This window comes from Saimiri boliviensis, chromosome 8 (genome assembly GCF_048565385.1).
Source record: "Saimiri boliviensis isolate mSaiBol1 chromosome 8, mSaiBol1.pri, whole genome shotgun sequence".
Lineage (NCBI taxonomy): Eukaryota > Metazoa > Chordata > Mammalia > Primates > Cebidae > Saimiri > Saimiri boliviensis.
In genome coordinates, this window is record NC_133456.1 from 31713924 (window position 1) to 31736879 (window position 22956).

Consider the following 22956-nt stretch of genomic DNA (forward strand, 5'->3'; position numbering starts at 1 on the left):
TCTTCTATCTGTTCATCTGTTGATACAAGATGCTTTATTGAATTGACTAAGTGAATTGGCACTGCAGTATCTTTGTTGTTGTTTTTTTTTTTTTCCAGTTGTCTGTCTTCCATCTCTGTGAATAATGAAGAGGGCCCGTTCTGCCTGTCAACACTGACCCAAGTTACTTTCATTTCTTCCACCCATTTACTCACTTAAGCAGATGGTATATTGTAACATGGCTCAGAATTTTTAGCAAATTTTCCCAGCTGCACACTGTTCATTTATTTTCAAGTGAGCTAGATTCCAGCTGAGTATTCATATACTGCTGATCCCAGTTGTAGCAAGAGCTTTGACTGAAATGGTCTCTGTCTCCCTGAGTCTGTAACTTACCCAAAGACACTGTCTTCCCTGTACCAGGACCATGCTGAGTCATGAACTTAAATCCAGTAAGAGAGAAATTCAGATTTCATAGCCTCAGCGTATTTAAAACAACATTCCAGATAACAGCTTCGAAGGCCATACAGCTCACAGCCTGCAGTTGAAACAGTATACTTGTTCTCTTTTGTTGTTACAGCATTGCTCATGCTCTCTCTTGGGACTTTTTGACTTGCAGATGCTAATGCTGGAGACCGTGGACAGACCAATAATGCTGCTTCTGCATCAGCTTCCAACTCCACCTGAACAGTCCCGAGCAGCTAGCTGCACAGGAAAAACCACCAGTTACTTGAGTGTCACTCAGCAACACTGGTCACGTTTGGAAAGAATATTAAAAAGAGAAAAAAAAAACCTGTTCATTTTAGTGTTCAATTTTTTTATTATTGTTGTTCTTATTTAACCTTGTAAAATATCTATAAATACAAACCAATTTCATTGTATTCTCACTTTGAGGGAGATCCAGGGGGTGGGAGGGGTTGTGGGTAGGGGGAAAGCGGAGCATTAGAACACACAATCTCTCTCCCACGACAATCTTTTTTTATTAAAAGTCTGCTGTTGTATACTTTAAAAACAGGACTCCTGCCTCATGCCCCTTCCACAAAAGAAGAAAACCTTGTTCTGTGCTGATGGGTGTGTTTTTTTGAACTTTGTTTTCTTTTAAAGTCTAGTGTGAGACTTTGGTATAGTGCACAGCTTGAAATTGGTTGGGAGCTTAGCAGGTATAACTCAATGGGGACTTAAATGTCACTTGTAAAATTAATCCATATCTTTGGGTGTTTATAGACTTGCCTTTGGCATGTTGGTGGCAGGTGTGGCAGACAAAAAAAAAAAAATGTGTATCATTTGTAATCCAGGGAGGTAAATAAAGTTTGGAACTCTACAGGGAAGATTCTTAGTAGATTTGTTAAGGTTTTGTTTTGCTCTCAGTCAGTGGTAGTGATGTAGAGGCTTGTACAGGAGGCTGCCAGAGGGGAAGCAGCAAGACTCAGGCATGTGTGCTCTGCAGGTGGCTTTTTGTTTGCCTGACCAAAGTTCTTTGCAAATCTTAGCGCAGTTTCAAACTAGTGACCTGGGAGGAGATGGAAGGGGTGTTGAGCAGGCCGAGCTAGCTGCTGAGGTCAAAGGCTGATGAGCCCAGAAGAAGGAAACAGGCCAGAGATAACATCTCACCACTGTGAATAAGTTTGTCCAGATTTTTTTCTAAAGTTACTTCCCTTGGAAAGATACACTTGAGAAGACATTGTAGTTAAATAATGTGAATTGTAACAGTCGCCTACTGGTTTATTTTTCATATATTTTAATTGAAAATCAAGCTTGCAGAAATAGCCACATTCTACACATAGTTCTAATTTTAAATCCAAACCTAGAATCTGTATTTAATTTTTTTAACCTCATGCTTTTTACATTTATTTATTGATGCATGTCAGATGGTAGGAATTTGAAAACTACACATCAAAATGATAAACAGTCATTTATACCTGCTGACTTTATAGGAAAGCTGATTATATAAATGTGTGTATATATGTTATATATACATATATTCAATACTGCCTTTTTTTTTTTTTTTTTTTGTCTACAGTATCAAAATTGACTGGTTGAAGCATGAGAAGAATGTTTCCCCCACACCCAGTTAAAAGTTTTTGTGTCTGTTTTCTTTGTGTATCAGTGAATGGTGTAAGAATCAGTCTCTCTTTTTGAAGAAAAAGCAATATTCCTTGGAAAGCAAGGAGGATTGAAGGATTATGTTTGCCGTGAGAAAATAGATTTTCATGACTAGTTTGTTTTATACTTTTAAGGTTGGCATCTATGTGGGCCTTATATACTCTAAAATGAACTTTAGTCACCTTGGTGCTTATGGGCCATTACTTGACCTATGAATCTTTAAGGCACAATCAGTTGTACTTTACATTTAAAGATCACTTGAGTGATGGCCGCCTTTCTCTCCTACCCGCTCCTTCCCCACATGCCTTCCAAGGGTAGCTGGTAACTGTAGGGCTGCAGAGCTGAGCCCTTGGTCCTGTGTAACTTCTCCTAACACTCCTCATTGCTACCTTAGGTCACATTAGGGGTCTCATCCTCCAGAGAGTTTGGAAGTGGAGTCTGTTAGCAGCCCTCCCGCAGGCCCTAGCACCCTGTCCTGCTCCTTAACCATGTGTGTGACTCTCCAAGAGAGTTGTCCTGCCTGCTGAAGTGAACCAGTACCCAGAAAGACAACTGTGACCCATCTTGGTTTTCACTCGCTGTTTAGCTGAGGTCTTGGGCCACTAAAGGGGTTTTGCAAACCTCTGGATATATCAGAGTTCATGAGAAAGGAAACATGCTCAGTCAAACCAAATCAAACAAATAATGAATTTTATGTTTTATAAAGTGCTTCTGAAAACTAATTAAAATTAGAAAGAAGTCTGAAATCAAAGTATTTGGCAGCATAATTCCTTAAAAGTAATGGCTTTGATAGACCATTTTCAGACAGAATTTATAAAAAATCTGAAAAGGCATGTCTGTGATAGAGAAATGGATCTGCATTCAGATCCAACTGCCCAGCAAGCATTTGAATACAGACACTGCTCTGGACATGGTACACTTGCCAGAGTCCATAAAAATCTGTGCTTATTTTAGGAAACAGGTTGCCCCCCACAACTGGGGTAAAAGAAGAGAGAAAAGTCATACTTTTCTCTCATTTCATTGTGTGCGTGTGCGCATGTGTGCGTGCGTATGTGTGTGTGTGTATATGTGTGTGTGGGCTGAGGTGTGATTTTTCTTTCTCAAGGATCATGGTGGGATCACAGAACTCTTTTATACAAGTGAGATCCAGGTCTCTGAATATCTTTTTGTATATAATAATAATAAAAAGCTCCTCACCAAATTCAAGCTTGTACATTATATTTTCTTTCTATGTTTTTAAATTTAAGTTTTATTGTTTTGTATGTAAATATGTGGACCCAGGAACTGTTATTAATGAGCAAAAAGTTACTGTTCAGGGCAGTGATTCTGTTTAATAATCAGACAAAATGTAGACGAGCTTTTTAAAGCCATATAGTTTTAACTCTGTACAGTAGGTACCGGCCTGTATTATTGTAACAATAACTCTAGCAATGTATAGTGTATCTATATAGTTTGGAGTGCCTTCGCTTCCATGTGTGTGTTTTTTTTAATTTGTTCTTTTTAAAATTTTAATTGGTTTCCTTTCTCCATGTTTCCCTGTCCGCCCCATTTCCCTTTGAAATAAAAACTCTCATAACTATCTTCGCCCCTTCCAAAGTTAAGTTTCAGTAATACCATACTCAGGAGTGGGAAGAGGAAACCATATTCATTGTCTCATTTTGTTCAAGCCCTGCCTTTGTTTTGTTTCTGACGTCTGTTTCCTCCTCAGTAGCAGTGACTGGTTTCATTTCATACTTAGTCCATTCAGGGACTTTGTGTAGCGCCAGGGAGCCCTAGAGCTGGAGGATATCGAATAGATTAGATTTTGCTCTTCTCTTCCACAAGCCCTAACCATGGGTCCTAAAAACAGCAGATTTTAGGAGCCTTCCATGCTCTCTCCTCTTTTATCTACTTCCTTCCCAAATGAGAGAGTGAGAGAGAATTGGCTTTTATAAATAGAAGTTTCTTAATAGTATCAGGTTTTGATACATCAGTGGTCTAAATGCTATAGTGCATTTAGTAGCAGTTAACTGCATGGCATGCCACCGTGCCAGTAGAGGACTGTTGTTTTAACAAGGGAACTCCTAGCCCGTTTCCTCCCTCCCACCATCTCTACTCTTGTTTAATGAAATGTCATTTTCTTTTTTAAAAAATCAGTTTAATTCTTACTGTGTGCCCAACACGAAGGCCTTCTTTGAAAGAAAAATGAGTGTTTTGCCTCAAAGTACCCCATGTAAGAGGTATTGAATAGAAGAAAAAACTTTACCAAACCAAAGGTTACTATTTTTGAAACATCGTGTGTTCATTCCAGCAAGGCAGAAGACTGCACCTTCTTTCCAATGACATGCTGTCATTTTTTAAAAGTCCTTAATTTTTAGACACATATTTTTGGTTTATGTTTTAACAAAGTATGCCTAACCAGTCATCTTGTCTGCACCAATGCAAAGGTTTCTGAGAGGACTATTATATTCTCTATCCCTGTGGATATAAAGACACTGGCATTTCATCTGTTTTTCCCTTTCCTTTTTAAAGGATTTAACTTTGGAATCCTCCAAAGGAAGTTTGGCCAATGCCAGATCCCCAGGAGTTTGCGGGGGTGGGGTGGGAGTGGTTGTGTTCAATCAGAATTGTATCTAATTCCTACTGTTCATGTTAGTGACCATCTAATCACAGAGCCAAACACTTTTCTCCCCTATATAGAAAAGTATGCTTTACAATAAAATCTGTCTTTTCTGGTAGAAACCTGAGCCACTGAAAACAAGAGAACTAGAAGCACAGTAGAGTCCCAGACTGAGATCTACCTTTGAGAGGCTTTGAAAGTAATCCCTGGGGTTTGGATTATTTTCACAACGTTTATGCCGTTTTATTCAAGTTTGTTGCTCTGTTTTGCACCTCTGCAATAAAAACAAAATGACAACCAGTACATAAGGGGTTACCTTGACAAAGTGGACTTCCTTGTGTTAATTTTTAAGTTTTTTTTTCCTTGCTATATCTGTCTACAGGCAGATACAGATAGATGTATGAAATCTGCTTGCCTGTAAAATTTGCATTTATAAATGTGTTGCCGATGGATCACTTGGGCCTGTACACATACCAATTAGCGTGACCACTTCCATCTTAAAAACAAACCTAAAAAACAAAATTTATTATATATATATATATATATATAAAGGACTGTGGGTTGTATACAAACTATTGCAAACACTTGTGCAAATCTGTCTTGATATAAAGGAAAAGCAAAATCTGTATAACATTATTACTACTTGAATGCCTCTGTGACTGATTTTTTTTTTTTTTTTCATTTTAAATATAAACTTTTTTGTGAAAAGTATGCTCAATGTTTTTTTTCCCTTTCCCCATTCCCTTGTAAATACATTTTGTTCTATGTGACTTGGTTTGGAAATAGTTAACTGGTACTGTAATTTGCATTAAATAAAAAGTAGGTTAGCCTGGAAATGAAATTAAAATTCACAAGTGTGTGGTCTTTATTTCAGTACCCAATTCTCTTTCTTCACCCTACCTATTTTGCCACTGCAATATGTAGTCACATCACCATTTCCGTTCCTCTAACTAGGGAAACATTAATCTTTGTTATAAAAAGATATGAATACCACTTCTTGTTCTTTCCAATGATTTTATTCCATTGTGTAGCCCCAAAAGGTGCAGCCTCCATCTTGGAAACCTTTGGATTCGATGTAGAGGAAGCTTTTCAGACACTGCTTAGAAAAGAAAGAAAACAACTCTGAAAGGGACAAATTTTAAATGTGTATAAGCTGCTGTCTTTGATTACTGTGTTCATGATTTGGTGTGGCCGTATTTTCTTTTAACTTTCATCCTATTAATAATGGTCTTTGGGGGTCTCTGTAAAATATATGGACACCACGAACAGTGGGGCTGTACCTCCCAGGTAACCAACATATGTTGTGTTTGAGTCTGCTCATTTCCAATACTGGATGATGTATGTAAACATGTCTCTTAGTGCAAAATGAAACATCATTTTTTTTAGGGCTGGCTTACTCTGTCAGGCCTAATCTAAAGGCTAGATTTAAGGTCATGTGACTGCTGCTTCAATAAAAACAAATTTATATTCGATAATGATGTGGTTCTCTTATTTACTGTGGTGGTGGGGTTGGCTAATTCCACTAACATTTGTAAAACAGTTAAACACATTTATGAGTAGGGGCAGCAGGGAGGATTGGATTAGCCAAAACAGATGTTACTTGTGAAATGGGCCTCCTGCTGGCACTGAAGTGCATTTATTTAGGATTTACTGCTATCTTGTGTAGGTTCTGGGATTGAGTTAAACATTGTGTTAAGTGTCCTGCAAGATCCTTTTAAAATCCGGAATGACTGCCCTTTTTGTTTCTAAGTCTTTCCAAAAAGACTAGACAGTCCTTCGGGATCATATTAGCAGTGATGGTGGATGTCTTTTTGTTGTTTTGTTTTTATTCACTTGTTTTGTTTTTCAGACAGTCTTGCTCACTGCAACCTCTACCTCCCGGGTTCAAGTGATTCTCCTGTCTCAGCCTCCCTAGTAGCTGAGACTACAGGCACGCATCACCACACTGAGTTAATTTTTGCGATTTTAGTAGAGACAGGATTTCACCATGTTGGCCAGGCTGGTCTCCAACTCCTGACCTCAAGTGATCTGCCCACTTCAGTCTCCCAGAGTGCTGGGATTACAGGCATGAGCCACTGTGCCCAGCCAGTGGATGTCATTTTGAAATGTGTTCTCTAGGAAGGTAGTGAGGAAAGGAGAGATCAGGTTTTAGATCCATGTCACTGAGAAGTTCGTGAAAGAAAGTGAACAAAAGTGTTGGGGTGGTCACTCATTTCTCAAGTGTAGGAATATTTCACTCATCAGCACCATCAGATTTAGGAGAGCTGAAGCATATAAAGGGAAAGGTACCAGGAAAAAACAAGCTGCCATGGAAGATGACATAATGAGGCCCACAAGTTAGGAGTCAGGAATGAGGAAGGAGTGGATAATCATATGTATGTTTCTCTTCACATCCTCTTTCTCCAGAAGGGAGTGGCCACTCTGGCCCTTCCCACAGATTTGTTGTCGATGTCAAGACTTAATTAGACAAAGTTCTGGGCCAGGTAGAGAGAGGCTGTTGAGTGGCCCTTACTAATGAGGGGGCAGATGGTATGCAGTAGCTTGCTTAGGTCTTTTGCCCTAAGCTTTGGAGACTGACTCCATCCTCTCATCACCGAGCCAGAAAAAGTCATCACAGGATGCCTAGAAACTGATGCTTAGTTCTGCTTACTCAAAAGTTCAGGGACAGGAGTAAAGAAGGCACGGAAATGTTGGAGTAGGAAAGTTAAAATCTGGCTCCCAGTCCCATAAACTTGTGATCCACAAAGCTACTGAAAGGAAGTACCCTATGTGAGCTCTTTGGTGCATCTAACATTGACTCTTTACTCTTGAAATACACTTAGTTTTTATAACCTATAAGTATTAAATTTATCTATAAATTACATGTACATATCAATTCAGTGTTTGGGGAACTGCCCTAGAGTTTTTAAATCAATACTGGAGTTGGAAATTTGCCCTCTATTCCATCCTAACTTCACCTTACCCTCTCCTACAGCTAGCAACAGTTTCAGACTCTTGAACAAATAGCACTCAAATCATTTCAATAGGGAAGGGGAGATGCATATGATTTATGAATAGAGTGGAATAAAATCTGTGTTTCCAAATTAGAAATTTGTATTTCTAATTATAAATGGGTTCATAATTAAGCAAAATTCCTGGGAGCAAAGACTGTATTCATTGAGTTTGGAAAGAGAAGCTCTTTTTTTCCCTCAGTATCTTTTCAAAAAATAAGTGCTCCCTATATCTATTTAATGCAGAAAAGTCCAGTAAATTCAGAGGGATGACAGAATACGTTTACTTGTTTTGATCTATATTACTGATGATTTACCATGTTCTCAAAGTTTGGCCTCCTTCTTGTAAAATGGCAAAAGCTAAGTAATCATCTGTTCTTTAAAATTCAGTGACCGTGAAGTTTCATTTGAATGAAATATTAAACATTTAAAATTAATTCTGTTCCTACATTTTTAATTATCATATGCACATGTTAAACTTGTATACAAAACAATCATTTTATGAGTGAGCCAAGTTAAATAATTCATGTTTATGTTCTTAACTCAGGGTCTTTAGATTTATAAAGGACAATAATAAAATAAGTAGTAAAAATACATATGCACATATGTATTTATTTCCATTTCCCCACCCCTACATTATTTTCCCCAGAAAAGAAGGCCAAAAAAGTTTACCTCTCTAGCCAAAAGTTCATTATTTAATTTCTCTTAACTTAATTTGACATTAAACCCAGGACCACGTTTGCCAAAACTAGTTCTTAGGTGTGGAATGCCTTATATAAAGTATAATTGGTGAAAATGCAAAAAAAAAAAAAAAAAAAAAGAAATTTACTCACAAGTGGCTATAAATAAGGCAGGCATTTTCATACCCTTTAGCTTTAGCTTGGAGAATAGATGTGTACATAGAAATATAAGGTGCATGCAAATTCTTCTTCTCAGGTATGTTTGACTGTCAGTGTAGCCTTGTCACAGAGCATACCCAGCCAGCATTTCAGCCCCAGGAACAAACCCAGGCCCCGTCAGATGGGGAACAGACCTACCTACACCAAATCACACATCCACACCCACAGCCAAAGTTTGTGCCCTTATTCCCACAAACTCATGTCCTTAGGAGCCTTACTTGGGTCCCCAATATCTGTCATCACAGCTCAGCATCCACAAGGAAATTCCTTGTGCTGCTTTTGTTATTTATCATTTTTCCTTTTGATCCAAGTTATTTGTGTTTCTGTTTTTCTTTTTTTTTTAACTATAAACTCTGTGAGCTCAGGGTCTATATCTGAGTCAACATTGTATACCCCACAGCAGGCTACCTATTGTTGGTGCTTAATAATGTGTTCAAATGGATGCAGAGATACAGAATGATGTGGCCAGAATGAGGTCATGACAAGCTTTTGGCATTTGGTGCAGGTCTTCTGGCTTCTATTCTTTCTAGAGGACTCCCACAGATACTCATGCACCTGCCAATGAGCACAGGCCTGGAGCCCGCCAAGCAGCTCGGAAGAGGAAGCTGGGATTGGGAATGAGAGGGAAGTGGGACACAGGATGATTAGAGGTAGCAATCAAAAGACTCAAGAAGCGAACAAACGTGGGTATGTGGTCATAGACCCCAGATGGCCCAGCCCTGGCTGCCCCTTCCACACCTTGACACTTTAGTGGGATCGGAGGGATTTCTCCCCAACCACAGGGCCTTTTAGAAGGAAAGGGCAGCCTTGCCTCTCTGACGGTCGTGACCTACAAGCCAGTGCACTCTCTACATAAGGGCCTATGGCCTCACTCCCTACAGACTGAACTAGGGGTCGGGGGGTTATCCATGTCCTTTCTGAGGAATGATAGCCAGCTGTCATAGCAGGAGTTCCCTGGGGAGGCAGGCTCAGCAGGGCATTGTCAGCTCTCAGCAGTGTCCATCTGTCTTGGCCCAGGAGTGGCAGCTCAGAGGGCCCTGGGTCTGGCTGCCCCTCAGAGGTGATACCCAAGGGCAGCCGCTCAGCTGTCTGTGATGCTGAACAACTCCTGCATGAGGGGCGTAGCAAAGGGGTGTATGTCCTGGATGCGCAGCAGCCGCTGGGTGTGCTGGGCATTGATACTGCGGAGCTCAGTGAGCATGGCCATGATCTTCAGGAACAGGAACCTGCGTGCCAGCCGGAGAAAAGGTTGGCGGTGCAGCCCACTCTTTCCCTGACCCACAAGCCTCAGGGCTGCTCTGAAGCTGCACAAACATAATCTCTGGACATTTAAGGTCAGCCAAGAGACAAGGCCTTGCTGAATTACATAAGCTTCTCTTTCAGCCTGTGGATGAGAAAGGCAGAACAGCCTTCCCGGTACTGTCCCCACTCCCACCCCATCCATGGGAGTTGTGTCTTTTATTTTTTTCTTTAAAGAGACAGGATCTTGTTCTGTCACCCAGGCTAGAGTATAGTGGCATGATCATGGCTCACTACAGTGTCGAACTCCTGGACTCAAGAGACCTCCAGCTTCAGCCTCCTGGGTAGCTAGGACTAGAGCACATGCCACCATGCTAATTGTTTTAAATTGTTCTAGAGTTGGGGTCTGGCTATGTTACCCAGGCTGGTCTTGAACTCCTGACCCCAAGCAATCCTCCTGTCTTGACCTCCCAAAGTGCTGAGATTATAGATGTGAGCCACAACACCCAGCTGCAGCAGTTGTGTCTTTGTACACAGAGACCTCCATGGGAAAATCCAGATATTGCAGCTACCAGTGTGGCGGTTTGGGGATGTCACTGCCTTCATTAACGTCCAGAGGCCAGGACTGAGCAGAGTCATCGTGGAGATTAGGGATTGCAGGCTAGAATCCCTTTCTGAAACTTGCTTTGAAGCTAGTGTCTGAGATGTACCATACGCCTCAGCTTTCCCATGATGGAAAAGAAAGCTGGCACTTTCAGCCTCCTGCCTCTATGCAAAGAAGTGTTGAGCAAATAAAGACATGGCCACTCCCAGCATCCCAGGACACCACACCAGAAAGAAAGCTGTGCAGGCCAAATAAGGATTTCAGTTTATAAGTTCACACTGTAATACTCAGTGTTGCCCTTAACCCTTCATGGCCTTGGGCTCAGTACAATCCAAGTTTGTCTCTGGGCCTGTGGGCGTCAGTCTGGGCACTAGGTGACAGGAGCTACTGAGGATCAGTGAAGGTGTGGAAGCCCCTCTCTGGACCATGTCCCCTTGTTTGCTTGTGTTTTTTCCTGGGAAGTGGTTAGGTAGTGCTCAAAAGTGTGAGCTTTGGACCTGGTCTGGCTGGGTCCACCTTCAGATGCCACCCTCTGGTTGTGAAGCCTTGAGCAATGTCCCTGAACCTCGGCTCCCTCACACCACCCTCACGGGTCCCTGCCTCCTGCTGTGCTCACCTATGGGCAGGCTGGGGCCGATTGCATTCAATGTAGGCCTTCAGGGTAATGGCAAATTGCTCCTGCAGCTGGTCCACCACACGGTGCTGCACCACACCTGGGCGGTCTGGAGGGGAGGGGAGGGGAGGGAGATGTGGTGCAAAGACGAGCTCACTCCAGCCCAGAGTCGGGCATTGCTCACCAACCACCTTCCAGAGCTGGAGTCCCCCAGGCAGGAAAGTGAGGGAAGACCAGGGCTCGGCATCACCCGCTGACCCCAGGAGAAAACAGCAAGAGCCCCCATCCCGGCTGCGCAGTGAGTAAGAAGCAAGGTCATGGACTGGGACCTTCCCTGTGGAGGGCAGATGAGGCTGGGGGGATGTCAGCCACCCTGGGGGAAGCCTTCACCTGGGGAGAAGAGAGAGATGGCCTGCATCAGCACATACTCCTCCTCATGCAGCTGCAGCTTCTTTAGCATGTAGTGGAATTTCAGCATGGGCTCCAGTAGAAGTTGCTGGAAGCCACCTGTGGGTGGTAACAGGGTGGAGGGCAGCTTCACAGCAAGCTGACCAAGAGTCAGTTATCCCCCACCAAGCTCTTATTTTCTACCACTCCATCTTCCTGCCCTGCCATCCCAGAACCTGCATATCCTGGTGCAGCTCTCTTTCTCCCACAACGGCGGTGTTTCCCTCCCTCTGCTAGGGCAGGCAGGCTCTGCAGGCACCTGCAGTGTCTTCCAAGCAGTAGGACAGCCGGCCACACTCCCAGGTCCCAGTCTCCGCGTTGAACACCGTGTTGAATCTCAGTTGGCACAGCTCAAAAGTGGCCCCCTTCAGCAGGGAGATCTGGTCCTCAATGGGCAAGTCCCTGGCAGCAAGGATGGGGAGGGGAGGACAGCTTCCTGGGAGGCAGCCCACAGGCCAGCGCCAGCAGCTGTCCCAGAATCCAGCAGTTGGGGGTGAGAGGAAGAGGGAGGATGCTCCTTTCCCTGAGGATGACTGTGGCTGTTGTCTCATCCCTCCCCTCACAACCCAGCAGCAGACAGCTCTGCCCCCACGTATCCTCTCCTCCCCTGCTACCTCAGCGGACTCCACCTCCCACTGAGCTTGGCATCTAGGTCCCTTACAGCCCGGCCCCACCTCCTTCAACTCCTACACAACCCCTGACCTACTTTGCTTTGGCTTCTGGTCCCTGGACTTTTCCTTTCTGCCTCAGTTTCCCCCCCTTGGAATGACTGCCCCTTTAGTAAATCCTGCTAGCCCCTCAGGCCAAGCTGTCTTCGCCCCTCCTAGAAGTCTTTCCAGAGTGCAGTCTCCCCCTCTGGACTGAGCTCCAGCAGTGGGGATGTTTGCTTCCTTTTGTCCATGTTGGGTTTAATATGCACACACTTATTTCTACTGTTTCCTGTAGCCCAGATGCCTGCAGCCCCACTCCTAGTGCCAGAGGTGACTCCTAGCCATGGAGGTGACTTAATAGGCCTCTAAGACTATGGTTACATGGATACCCCTCTGGTCCTGCAGGGACCACTTTCTCCCAAGCTGGGAGGGGCCCCCACCTCCCCTTACAAGAAGGAGGCTTGGCAGCCCAAGAGGGAGGCTGCTGATGCTAGGTTTTGAGGAAACATTACTCTGGCCTTGGCCTCCTTGGGAACTCAGGCCCTGGGCTCCTGGTGCCCATCCTTCTTTTAGATCCATAACACCGAGCTACAAATGCCAGGTAATTGATCTTATTCTTCTCTGCCTCCCTGTTGCCTGGCTTAGGCCGTGGCATCAAGCTGGCTTTGGTACTTTCAAATCTGCCCTCCACCATGGATTAGCTGTGACTTTGTACAAGTTCCTTATCCTTGGGGAACCTGTTTCTATCTGAGAATGAAGATGTCAGTGACACCTTAGGTCACTGTGCTCAACACTGGTGGCCATGAGAAATGGTAAGTGGGGAGCCCTGGTGTTAAATTGTCAGTCATTGGATTTCACCAAGGATCTTCCAATGTCCACATTTATAAGTAGGCTTCTCTTTCTGCCCCACTTAAGCTAATTTTCCACCATCTGAACCCCATTCCAAACCTGCTGCTGGCATCACCCCATTAAATAAGTCATGCATGACTCCTACAGGGCCGGAGAAGAACCTCTGGGCTCCTAGACTACAACCTACCCTCAACCTGCTGCAGAAACCAGGAGCTCCTGGCAGGTGTTTCAGCCTGGCTTGACCAGGTTTGGCAAGGCAAGGCGGCCTACCCAAGAACAGATACACCTGGCACCATTCCTAACACTAACAGCATGCAGACATATTCTGGAGCTGTGGTTCCCTCCACCCCAGGAAGTTCCCATTAACTCGCATTAACCCCAGCTGCCCTGTGGTTGTTGCCTCCACATTTAGCTCCGGTGAGACCTGATCTTTGGGCTCTGAGGACCACCCACACTCTCCATGGCCTTCACAGCCTTGTCTTGTCTATTTCTCTCATTCTTTGCTCTAAAACTCCCAACATGTGGTTCCTGAAACTTTTAGAGAGAGTAGGAAAGGGAATGATCATCTGAATGCCCACTGTGTGCTGGATGCTCTTCAGATGTGTTCTCATTCCACAGAACGGCCTGGCAGGGGAGGCATTGTTAGCTTCCATCAAGCAGGTGAAGAGGTAGAGATGCTGGCAGGCCCACAGCCACTAAGCTAACCAGCCATGTAGCGAGGGCTCTACTCCCCAGCAGCACTGGCTGCCCCGGGGGGCAGAACACAGGAAAAGGAAGGTCTTCTGCCACCGATATCCCCCAAATTCAGGCATCTACCCCAGGCCCTTTGAACCTCCTGGCCACTTCCAGTTCCTTTCCACATCCAACCACCCAGCCTCCATGTCCTACCTGAAGTAGGAGATGACTTTGGCAAAATTGATGATGCCTTTGATCATGTAGGTTGACATGTCAGCCATGTGGGGCAGCATGGAAAAGATCTCTTTCCCGCCATTGTCCACTGGGGGTTTGTAGTTCCAGACACTGCCATCCTCCCCCCGCAGCTGCAGAGAGACCTTCAGAGAGCACAGATCTTTCCTGACCTGGCTCCACTTGGCAGCTTCTTCCCTTGATGGGGCCTGTAGAGACTCTGGCATCTCACAGCCACTGCTAAGCACCCCTGGCAACTAGGACACATGCCAGGAGTCAGAGGAGAGACAGCATGTGTTTTCACACATGCTCAGATCCCAGTCAAACATACATAGCCTCAGTTGCAGCCTGAAAGGATGCACAAATGCAGGCATTCATACTCACAGGCACACATGTGTCCCCACACATACACACACACATTTGTTTCTTCTCTCCGGGTTCTCCTATCAGATGAAGGTGCTTTGGGGGTCTATGAATTAATGGTCACACATATCCCTACTGGGTCAAAATGGGGGATAAGGGGCCTCCAACCATGGTGTGTCCCAAGCATTCCAGATATTGGGCTCAGGAGACTCAGAAAGTTTAGGGCAGTACGGATGGGAAGAGCAGATCTAAGGTCACTGAGCTAATCCAGTTCTTTGGGCTGGGAAGGGCCACTTGAGATAGCTATCAGTCCAAAGGAGAAGGAGGGCGCTTGGAGCATAGATATGGTTAATGTGCTGGGATCAAGAGATACCAATTCATGAAAGTCACACCCCCATCAGTTCCTGACCCTGTCCTCATAAAGCCCTGAATGCCAGCAACGCTGGGGAACCGCCTAGCTTTCCCTCCACGTATTGCTCAGATCCAGTTCCTACCTGCTTTAAAGAAGAGAGCAGTGATTTTTAAACCTGAACCTCCAACGGAATCACCCAGGGGTCCTGCCCCTCCCTGGAGCTTCTGATTCTGGAGGTCTGGGGTGACCCGCAAATCCATATGCTGATACTGCTCACCCAGGGACCACACTAGAACTCTGGTAATGAGACTGAGGCTTTGAAGAGCTAGCACAGATGCAGGGACAGCTCCCCAGCCTCCTACCCGGAAATTCTTGAAATGGGAGAAGGTAGTGTCAAAGGTTTTCATCTGAGCATCCATCAGCTCCCTGATCATCATCCGCTGCACTTCCGTCAGCCCCTGTGTTTCCGGTGGCTGGGTCCCGATTCGTTCTCTTTTATTCCTCTTGATCAAGGCCCGCCTCTCCTCCACAGCCACGTCAGACATGATCACTGCAGGGACAGTGAGGCTGGCTCAGGCACACGTGCCCCTGGTCATCCTCCAGCCCCCTGGGAAGCCCCTACATAACTCTTTCAAGGCAGCAGAAGGCATTGGGCAAAAGGGAAAATGATGGTGACAAGCAATTCTCCCCCTTCCAGACTTGAGAGGCCTATGGGCTCCTCTAGAGAAATACCTGGGTGAGGACAGAACTGGGGTGCAGCTGCTGTGTTGCTCTCTGCAGTGGGGTTTGTGAGGACATTGTGGGTCCCTGGTAAGAGCGTGGGCTTCAGAATCTGAAGGCGCTGGGTTTGCATGAAAGCTTTGCCACTTTCTACCTGTGACCCCAGGCAACCTCCTTAACTTCTCCTGCCTTCAGGTTTCTCCTTTGTAATCTGGAGGAACCGTGTTTACCTCGTACCACTGTTAAATGAGACCTTGGATGTAGAGTGTCCAGTATAATTCCTGGTACATAAGAGATATCCAATAAATGGCATCTTCTGTTATCATTTTCTGGTGTATTATATACCAAGACTTTCAGAGGTGTCTGGGTCTCCAAGACTCCAGGGAGCTGGGCTACAGCTTGGCAAGAAATAGCAACTCTAGACACCTCCTATATACCCGGAGCCTTAGGGTCTTCTGTGGATTTCTGGAGCCCACTGTATGTGTAGAGCAAAGCGATGAGGTCCTTGGTGGGGAGAGATGGAGGACACCGGCCAGCAGCCTAGAGAACTTGTTCTTGAAAGAAGCAGCTTTGGGTCCCTTTGTGCTCCATGGAGACAAATACGCACTAGAAGCGTCTAGCCTTTTCCCCATAAGCCTTAATCTCAGTGACCTGGGAGCACGGATGTATCAAAGTTAAAACAGGTAGAATGAGGATGCCTCATGTCATCTGTCTGCAAACAGTTCCCCTATAAAGATCCAGGTCTGGGGCAGCTGGTGGGGCTAGTAGCTAGAAGGCTGGGTGTTCTATTACTAGTGTGGCTCCTTCTTCCCTCTCCCAGATTCACACCCCTATCCCCAAATGTGGTTTTAAACCATCAGAGCAACTATGAGGGGGACGAAAAGAATCATGCAGGAGCAGCTGAGGGGAGACAGAGAGCACACCCTGGCCAGAGCTGCCCAGCACATCTCCTGGGGCAGAGATTACTAGACTCCCTCCGTCTCCACCCGGCAGGCTGGAAGCGCTCCCCCAGGTGGCTGCCTGTTGCGCCCCGACATCAGCTCACAAGCGCACGTGCGCTCACGCGCACACTCGGCTCCCATCTCCACTCACGCAGCACACACCCACGGCACGTCCCTACACGGGGCCGTGCGCCCCAGCCCCGGCCCGCCCGCGCGCCCGCTGCTCACTCTCCTTCTTCATGCCGCTCTCCAGGCACTTGCGCAGGCGGCAGGCCTGACACTGTCGCCGGGTCTTCCGGGTGATCTCGCAGGCGCCTTTCCGGAAGGGGCACCTCAGCCGGGCGTTGCGTTTCATGGCCCTCCTGTGAGAGAACGGGGAGCAGAAGGGAATCTGCACCCGTGCCCGGGCCCTTGGTCTGGGGCTCCTGGCCACACCACCTCCCTCCCTACCGACTCGGGGAGGGGGACACCAACCTTTGCGTCCCAGCTGGGTCAGGTTTTATGGGAAGGGTGTAGATGAGCGTCCCTAGAGGTCCAGGACTCTAGAGGGGGCAGAGCCGGGGAGGAGATCTTTTCTGGCCATTACCGCGGGAAATGGAACGCGTGCTTTTCACGGGCGACTGCAGCTCCTGGGCCACTTTCTGGGACATTTCAGCTCCAGGCCCATCCCCAGCGCCTTCCCCTCTTCCTGAAACCCCGTCCTCTCCTCTTTCACACCCTTGTTACCAGAAGGTTTCCATGGAGATGGGCCTCTTCCTCGATTTACCCTCTTTAAAAGAGCGAGCTGAGGAAACCTGACCCCAGGAGAGTAAGAACCCAGAGAAGCCCCCGCCTTTCCTTGCTCCGCTTCTTCTTGACTGGGTAGCCAGGGAGGAAGGGGTGAACTTTGGGGAAGCTTTTCTACCCCGCGGGACAGCGGCTTCCCCATGGCAGAGTGGATTCCCCTCGTTGATCTAAGGGGCAAAGAGGTCCAGCGCCTGGAAGAGCAGAGTGTGCAGGCGGGACCCACCTGCCGGCAGAGGCAGCGCGCAGAGAGGCAATGGAGCAGACGCCTTTTGGAGATGCTGGTGCAACATTTCCTCCTCCCAGCCCAGAAGTCCTGCACAAAAGACCCAGTTGGTGCAGCCCTTCCTTTTTTTCCCCCCCATTTCCACAGCTGGATGGAAAGACACAAATTATCCCTTGGCTCTCGCTCTGGTCCAAAGTGGAAACTGAGGAAGGCTGCCCAGGAGCAAAGAACAGCCAGGTAGGGCTGCAGAGGTCCCTGAGGGCAGGCCTGGAAGGCTGAGCCAAGCCCGCAATGACGCAGGGTTGAGCTTGGAGGCCTCGGGCCTCGGACCAGTGACCAGCTGAGGGGCATGTTCTTCACAGAAGAACATCTCTGTGGCCTGGGGAAGAAAGCCCTGATGCTTGCTACATCAAAGTCCACCCAGAGTGAGTAAAAGATGAAACCGGGGCACACATTGATTAAAGGTGTGCTATGTATCAGATACTAGGCTAGGTATTTTGCAGTTTTGCAAATTTAGATCTCAAACCTTGTGAAATTCATAATCTCATCTGCCTGGCACAGATGAGGGAGACTGAGGCATGGAGACAATCCCCAGCTGTCCTCTGGGTACATGACAAGCTGAAATTTGAATCCAGGTCTGCCTGATACTGGATTTAGCTCTTGCCCACTAAAACATGTTGCCTCTTTCTGGGAGTCCCCAAAATAGTACCCAAACAAGGAAGGGGGAGCAGAAGATTCCCACACACCGAGGCAGGATGCATGGACATTGCATGGGCAGCCTCTTCTGCGCCAGCAGTATCTGGAGCTGGTGCAGACATCCACCCTCTTCCACGCAGCCGTGTGGCATGTGCCCAGCTGAGGGACGTATCTGGTGCTCTTTGCTAGTGACTAGTTCAGGCATAGGCTGGGCCAAGCTCTAGCCAATGTGAGGGGCCTCCTGGGAAAGGTTTGTTTACTCTCAAAGATGGGTCTTTGTTTGCCTCTGCTGAACCTCATGATTCCTGCCTAGGGCCCCGGCACCCACAAGGGGAGCCCGATTGCAATCAGAGCTCTCAGGTGGGATGGCTGAAGAGAAAAAGGGAAAGTATCTGAGCTGCTGAACTCACCAACCTGGAGGCCTTCAGACTTCCTGTTAAGAGAGGTAATGCATTTTCCTTATTGCCGAACCAAATTGCAATGAGTGTCCTGTGACTTGTAGCTGAACCCAGCCTCACACTGCTGATGTGTCTCACCCCTGTTATAACTCATGCAATACAAATGTTCATTTCTCTCAGGAACTTGCCCATTTCCATTCAAATAAATGCCCAGCCTCCAGGAAGAATTCTGCAAAGGGCCAAGTCAGGCTAGCTGTCTTGGGAATGCATGAGGGTCCTGCATGTGGCCCCTGAGGTGGAAGCTGCTCCTTGCATACCCTATCCCCTCTGGAGGGTACACTGGAAGTGCTTCCTCACACATGAAAGGTATAATTTGCAAAACGGCAAAATATCTCACACATTTCTTCTCTTCTCTCCCTCCCTTCCCCTCAGTCTGCTTCTTTTGCCATGGTCTCAGCCCTGTCCCAAGGGTAGCCTTGCTGAACTGGCTTCGCTCTGTTTCTTCAGCTGGACAACATGAGCTCTTCTGTCCAGGCCTGTCTTGCTATGAGCTGGGACATTTTAGACCCTGTTTTTGGTCCTCCCTGTTAGTCTGTTTCTAGGTGACCTTGTTTTGTTATATTTTTCATTTATTTTATGCCATTCTTTACATAACAACCACCCCAGAAGGCAGATATGAACACTTAGATTTGGGATTTTCAAATTCCTTATCTTTTATTGAGTCATCTCTTTTATTTGAGAGCACATGGAGAAGCCCAGGGATATCTTAATGGAAGGAGACCTTTCCTGGGTAGTACAGGAAGACTGAAGATGAAGGATTCCTCTAGGATATAAATGGCTCCCTTGAGACTCTTACAAGTCCTTTGGGAGGGCCACTAGCCCACACTTTGAACCTCGGGGGGATAGGTCAAGCTGAGGCCCTGAGATGTTACCCAGTGGGTTAGTGGCAGACCCCAGTTAGATGTGACCCAGCATGTCAGTGGTGGCAGATGGGTGAAGGCTGATGGGTAACTTACCTGAAAAAGCCCTTGCATCCTTCACATGTCATGACATTGAAGTGATAACCAGTGGCCTTGTCCCCACATACACGGCAGATTTGGGGACCCCCAACTTCCTCATCTGCCTTGACAGTGGGCTTTCCGGGAACAGACTCTGTGTCCCTCCAGCATACAAAGTCAGCATGGTTCCAGCTTTCTTTGGGTCTCACCTCCAGGTTTGCTTCTGGGCCTCTTGGACTAGAAGTGAGAAAACCACAGAGTGAAAAGGCTGGATAGGGATTTGTGGAGGCCTCAAAGGAAATACTCTCTCCCTTACATGCATCACTCACATTTGGGCATGTGGACTCAGGAGCTGACCTTTCATGGGGTAAAAAAAAAAAAAGGGTGGGGGGGAGTTGGAGCTGGAATTGTTATAAAGAGAGCTGTAATCATGATGTTTTATACACAAAAATAGAGCCCTGGAGTAGAACATATGAATAAGAACATGGGAGAGAGAAGGGTAAGAGGGGAGGAGGAGATGAGAAGAAAAGAGAGCAGGCTGTCTGGGTCGGATTACAGAGGCCACGCCTGAGTGGATTGAGGTTAGGAGGCCACGAGTTGGCCAGAGGTCTGAATGGTGACCAGCTCATGGGACAGATTACTGGTTCACGATGATTTCTGGGATTGGGGACATTAAGGGAGGATAGTCCTTCAGGTGGGGTGTGGTCCAAGCTCCCAGAGAGAGCTGGAAAGGCTGGGCAGAAAGAGAGTTTTCAACTAAGTAGCCAAGCAGATGGGGAGAAAGTGGAGGTGGGGTGGGCAAGATCACAACACAGGAAGAAAAATGGCCAATGGTCCCAGCAGAGCTGGAGTCTAAGTGGATATTGAAGAACTGCTGCCTATTAATAGAGCTGCGGCTAAGCATGGTGGCTGATGTCTGTGATCCTAGGGCTTTGCAAGGCTGAGGCAAGAGGAGCGCTTGAGCCCAGGGGTTTGAGACCAGCCTGGGCAACAAAGTGAGATCTTTTCTCTACAGCAATTAAAAAAACTAGCCGAGATAAATGGTGTGAGCCTATAGTCCCAGCTACTTGGGAAGCTGAGGTGGGAGGATCGCTTGAGCCTGAGGGTTTGAGGCTGCAGTGAGCGAGGATCATGCTGGTGTGCTCTAGCCTGGGTGACAAAGTGGGACCTCATCTCTAAAAGAAAGAAAAAAAGAAAAACATCAAGCTGTAGTCAAGGATGTCCTCCCCCAATGACTTGTACGTTGAGAGCATAACTTGAATTCTTCTTGGATGCTCAGTAGAAGTGGGGGACTGTCCTGTTTACTACTGTACCCCAAAGTCTCTTTAGGTACTGATTGCCAAGGGCAGCAACCACCACAGATGATGATGTTTTTTCTAAAGCCAAAATCAGAATTTCAGTAGAATTCTAACATATAAATTTCTAACATCATTACAGGTGATATCTGACAGTTTCATCTGTAAGAGTAACTAAGGAATTAATCTGTCTCTGACCCTGACCCTCCATTACACTATGAATACAATACATTGACTGGAAACATGAACTGAACAGGCATAGGGGGAAAATCTCCCCTGATTTTTCAAATCATAATCCTGACTTTATGTAGGCTTGCAGGGACTTGTATCCAGACTATATGAACACTTACAACTCAATAATAGAAATACAAATAACCCAATTTTAAAATGAGCAAAAGATTAAAATAGATATTTCACCAAAGAACCTATGAATGACCAATAACGTGAAAATGTTCTTAAAAATATTGGTTATTGGCCGGGCATGGTGGCTCACGCCTGTAATCACAGCACTTTGGGAGGCCAAAGTGGGTAGATCACAAGGTCAGGAGATCAAGACCGTCCTGGCCAACATGGTAAAACTCTGTCCCTACTAAAATACAAAAAAACTAACTGGCCTTGGTAGCACGTGCCTGTAGTCCCAGCTACTCGGGAGGCTGAGGCAGGAGAATTGCTTGAACCTGGGAGGCAGAGGTTGCAGTGAGCCAAGATCATGCCACTGTACTCCAGCCTGGCAACAGAGCAAGACTCTGTCTCTCTCTCTCTCTCTCTCTCTCTCTCTCTCTCTCTAGGTTATTAGAGAAAGGCAAATTGAAACCACAAAGAAATAACTTCTACAATACACAAGAATGGCTACAAATAAAAAAGACGTAAGAATCAGTAATAATGTGTAGATACAGCTCTTATGCACTGCTAGCAGGAATGTAAAATGGTACAGCCACTTAAGAAAACAATCGTTCAATTACCTAAAATGTTAAACATACATTCACCATAACTCAGCAATTCTAATTCTGCATATCCACCCAAGAGAAATGAAAACATATGCCCCTACACAAATACTGTACAGAAATGTTCATGGTAGCATTATTCATAATAGCCCAAAACCTGACCCAAATATCCATCAACTGGTCCATGGATAAATAAAATATGGAATACACTTGGAATACTAACATATAATGAAATACTAACATACCATGAAATTCTATTCAGCAGTTTAAAAGAATGAAGGATACATGCTACAGCACAGATGATTATTAAGTACTCAGTGGATGTTTTAACAACAGATTGAATCAGCAACAGACAGTGGTAGTGCATTCAAAATTAGGTCAACAGAGAATATATAAGCCAAAGCACAGAAACAAACAAAAAAAGAGGATTAAGAAAAGAACAGGGCATAAGAGACACACAAGACTTGGTGAAATAGTCTAATACGCTATAGACACAAGACTGGGACAGAAGAAATCTGGGAAAACACACTTGCCAAGAAGTTTTTGAAACTAATGAAAGAAGAATTAAAAACATACAGACCTACCCACACACCTACCCACACATTGTAAAATTGCTGGAAATCGATGACAAGAAAACTAATCTTACCAATACCCCCCCCCCAAAAAAAACCCACAAAGAAATAAAAATAAGCTTAATGGTTGACTTTTCAGTCATTAATGGTTGAAATTGTAAAACAAAAACCACAATGGGTTGATATCTTTATTGCTATCCAATAATTTGACAAACAGTTTAATTATCCTTCTATTTTAAAGGTGAAATAAAGACATTTGCAGACCAAGACTGAAGAATTTGGTGCCAACAGATACTTGCATTACAAGTAATTCCAAAGAAAGTTATCCTGGGAAAAGCAAATAGATTTCAGAGGGAAGCGTGGGATTTTGGGAAGGAATGTGGAGAACTAAAAAGGGTAAATATGTGGGTGCATATAAAACAATATTGAAGGTTTAAAACTACAATAATAATAATGTCCTTTATGTGATATCTTTTAGAGATATGTATGCAGGTATCTGTGTGTGTAGATATGTATATATAGAGAATAAAATAGTGATTAATTTGGGGTTGGAATTATTTTTATTTTCTCCTCTATAACTGTATTTCCTCAGTTTTCCCTTTTCCCTTTAGGGTGAGAGTCTGATGGCAGAAATCCTGGAGGCTGACATCCCAGAGCACCACCTAAACAGCTTGAAGAAGGAAGTGTGGTGGGAGTGCTGTGACACCTCTTGCCTCGCCCAGTGAGCTTGCCCATCAGCAGATGGTTCCTGCTGCTTCCTCACGATGCCATTTCCTTTCTGTGAAATGCTGAG

At 45.7% G+C, this 22956-nt stretch overlaps 2 protein-coding genes across 8 annotated transcripts in view; one reads left to right on the forward strand and one right to left on the reverse strand.

The window, feature by feature from the left end:
- GSK3B (glycogen synthase kinase 3 beta) overlaps window positions 1–6153 on the forward strand; it is a 234256-nt gene extending 228103 nt beyond the window's left edge. For 2 of the 3 annotated variants that reach the window (XM_003935408.4, XM_003935407.4), the window contains one exon: window positions 596–6153. In XM_003935408.4, the coding sequence (XP_003935457.1) occupies window positions 596–663 (68 nt within the window). In that variant the 3' untranslated portion in view covers window positions 664–6153. The remainder of the gene's footprint in view (window positions 1–595) is intronic. The other variant, XM_074404309.1, reaches the window with a different exon arrangement.
- Window positions 6154–8893: 2740 nt separating this feature from the next.
- NR1I2 (nuclear receptor subfamily 1 group I member 2) overlaps window positions 8894–22956 on the reverse strand; it is a 29103-nt gene continuing 15040 nt past the window's right edge. For 2 of the 5 annotated variants that reach the window (XM_010345940.3, XM_074404308.1), the window contains 8 exons: window positions 19371–19589; window positions 16480–16613; window positions 14953–15140; window positions 13858–14132; window positions 11730–11872; window positions 11414–11530; window positions 11027–11132; window positions 8894–9793 (listed from right to left, as the gene is read on the reverse strand). In XM_010345940.3, coding sequence (XP_010344242.2) covers window positions 9649–9793; window positions 11027–11132; window positions 11414–11530; window positions 11730–11872; window positions 13858–14132; window positions 14953–15140; window positions 16480–16613; window positions 19371–19402 — 1140 coding nt within the window. In that variant the 5' untranslated portion in view covers window positions 19403–19589 and the 3' untranslated portion in view covers window positions 8894–9648. Of the gene's footprint in view, window positions 9794–11026; window positions 11531–11729; window positions 11873–13857; window positions 14133–14952; window positions 15141–16479; window positions 16614–17260; window positions 17351–19370; window positions 19590–20594; window positions 20729–22956 lie in introns of those variants that run through there. The other 3 variants (XM_074404304.1, XM_074404305.1, XM_074404306.1) reach the window with 3 other exon arrangements.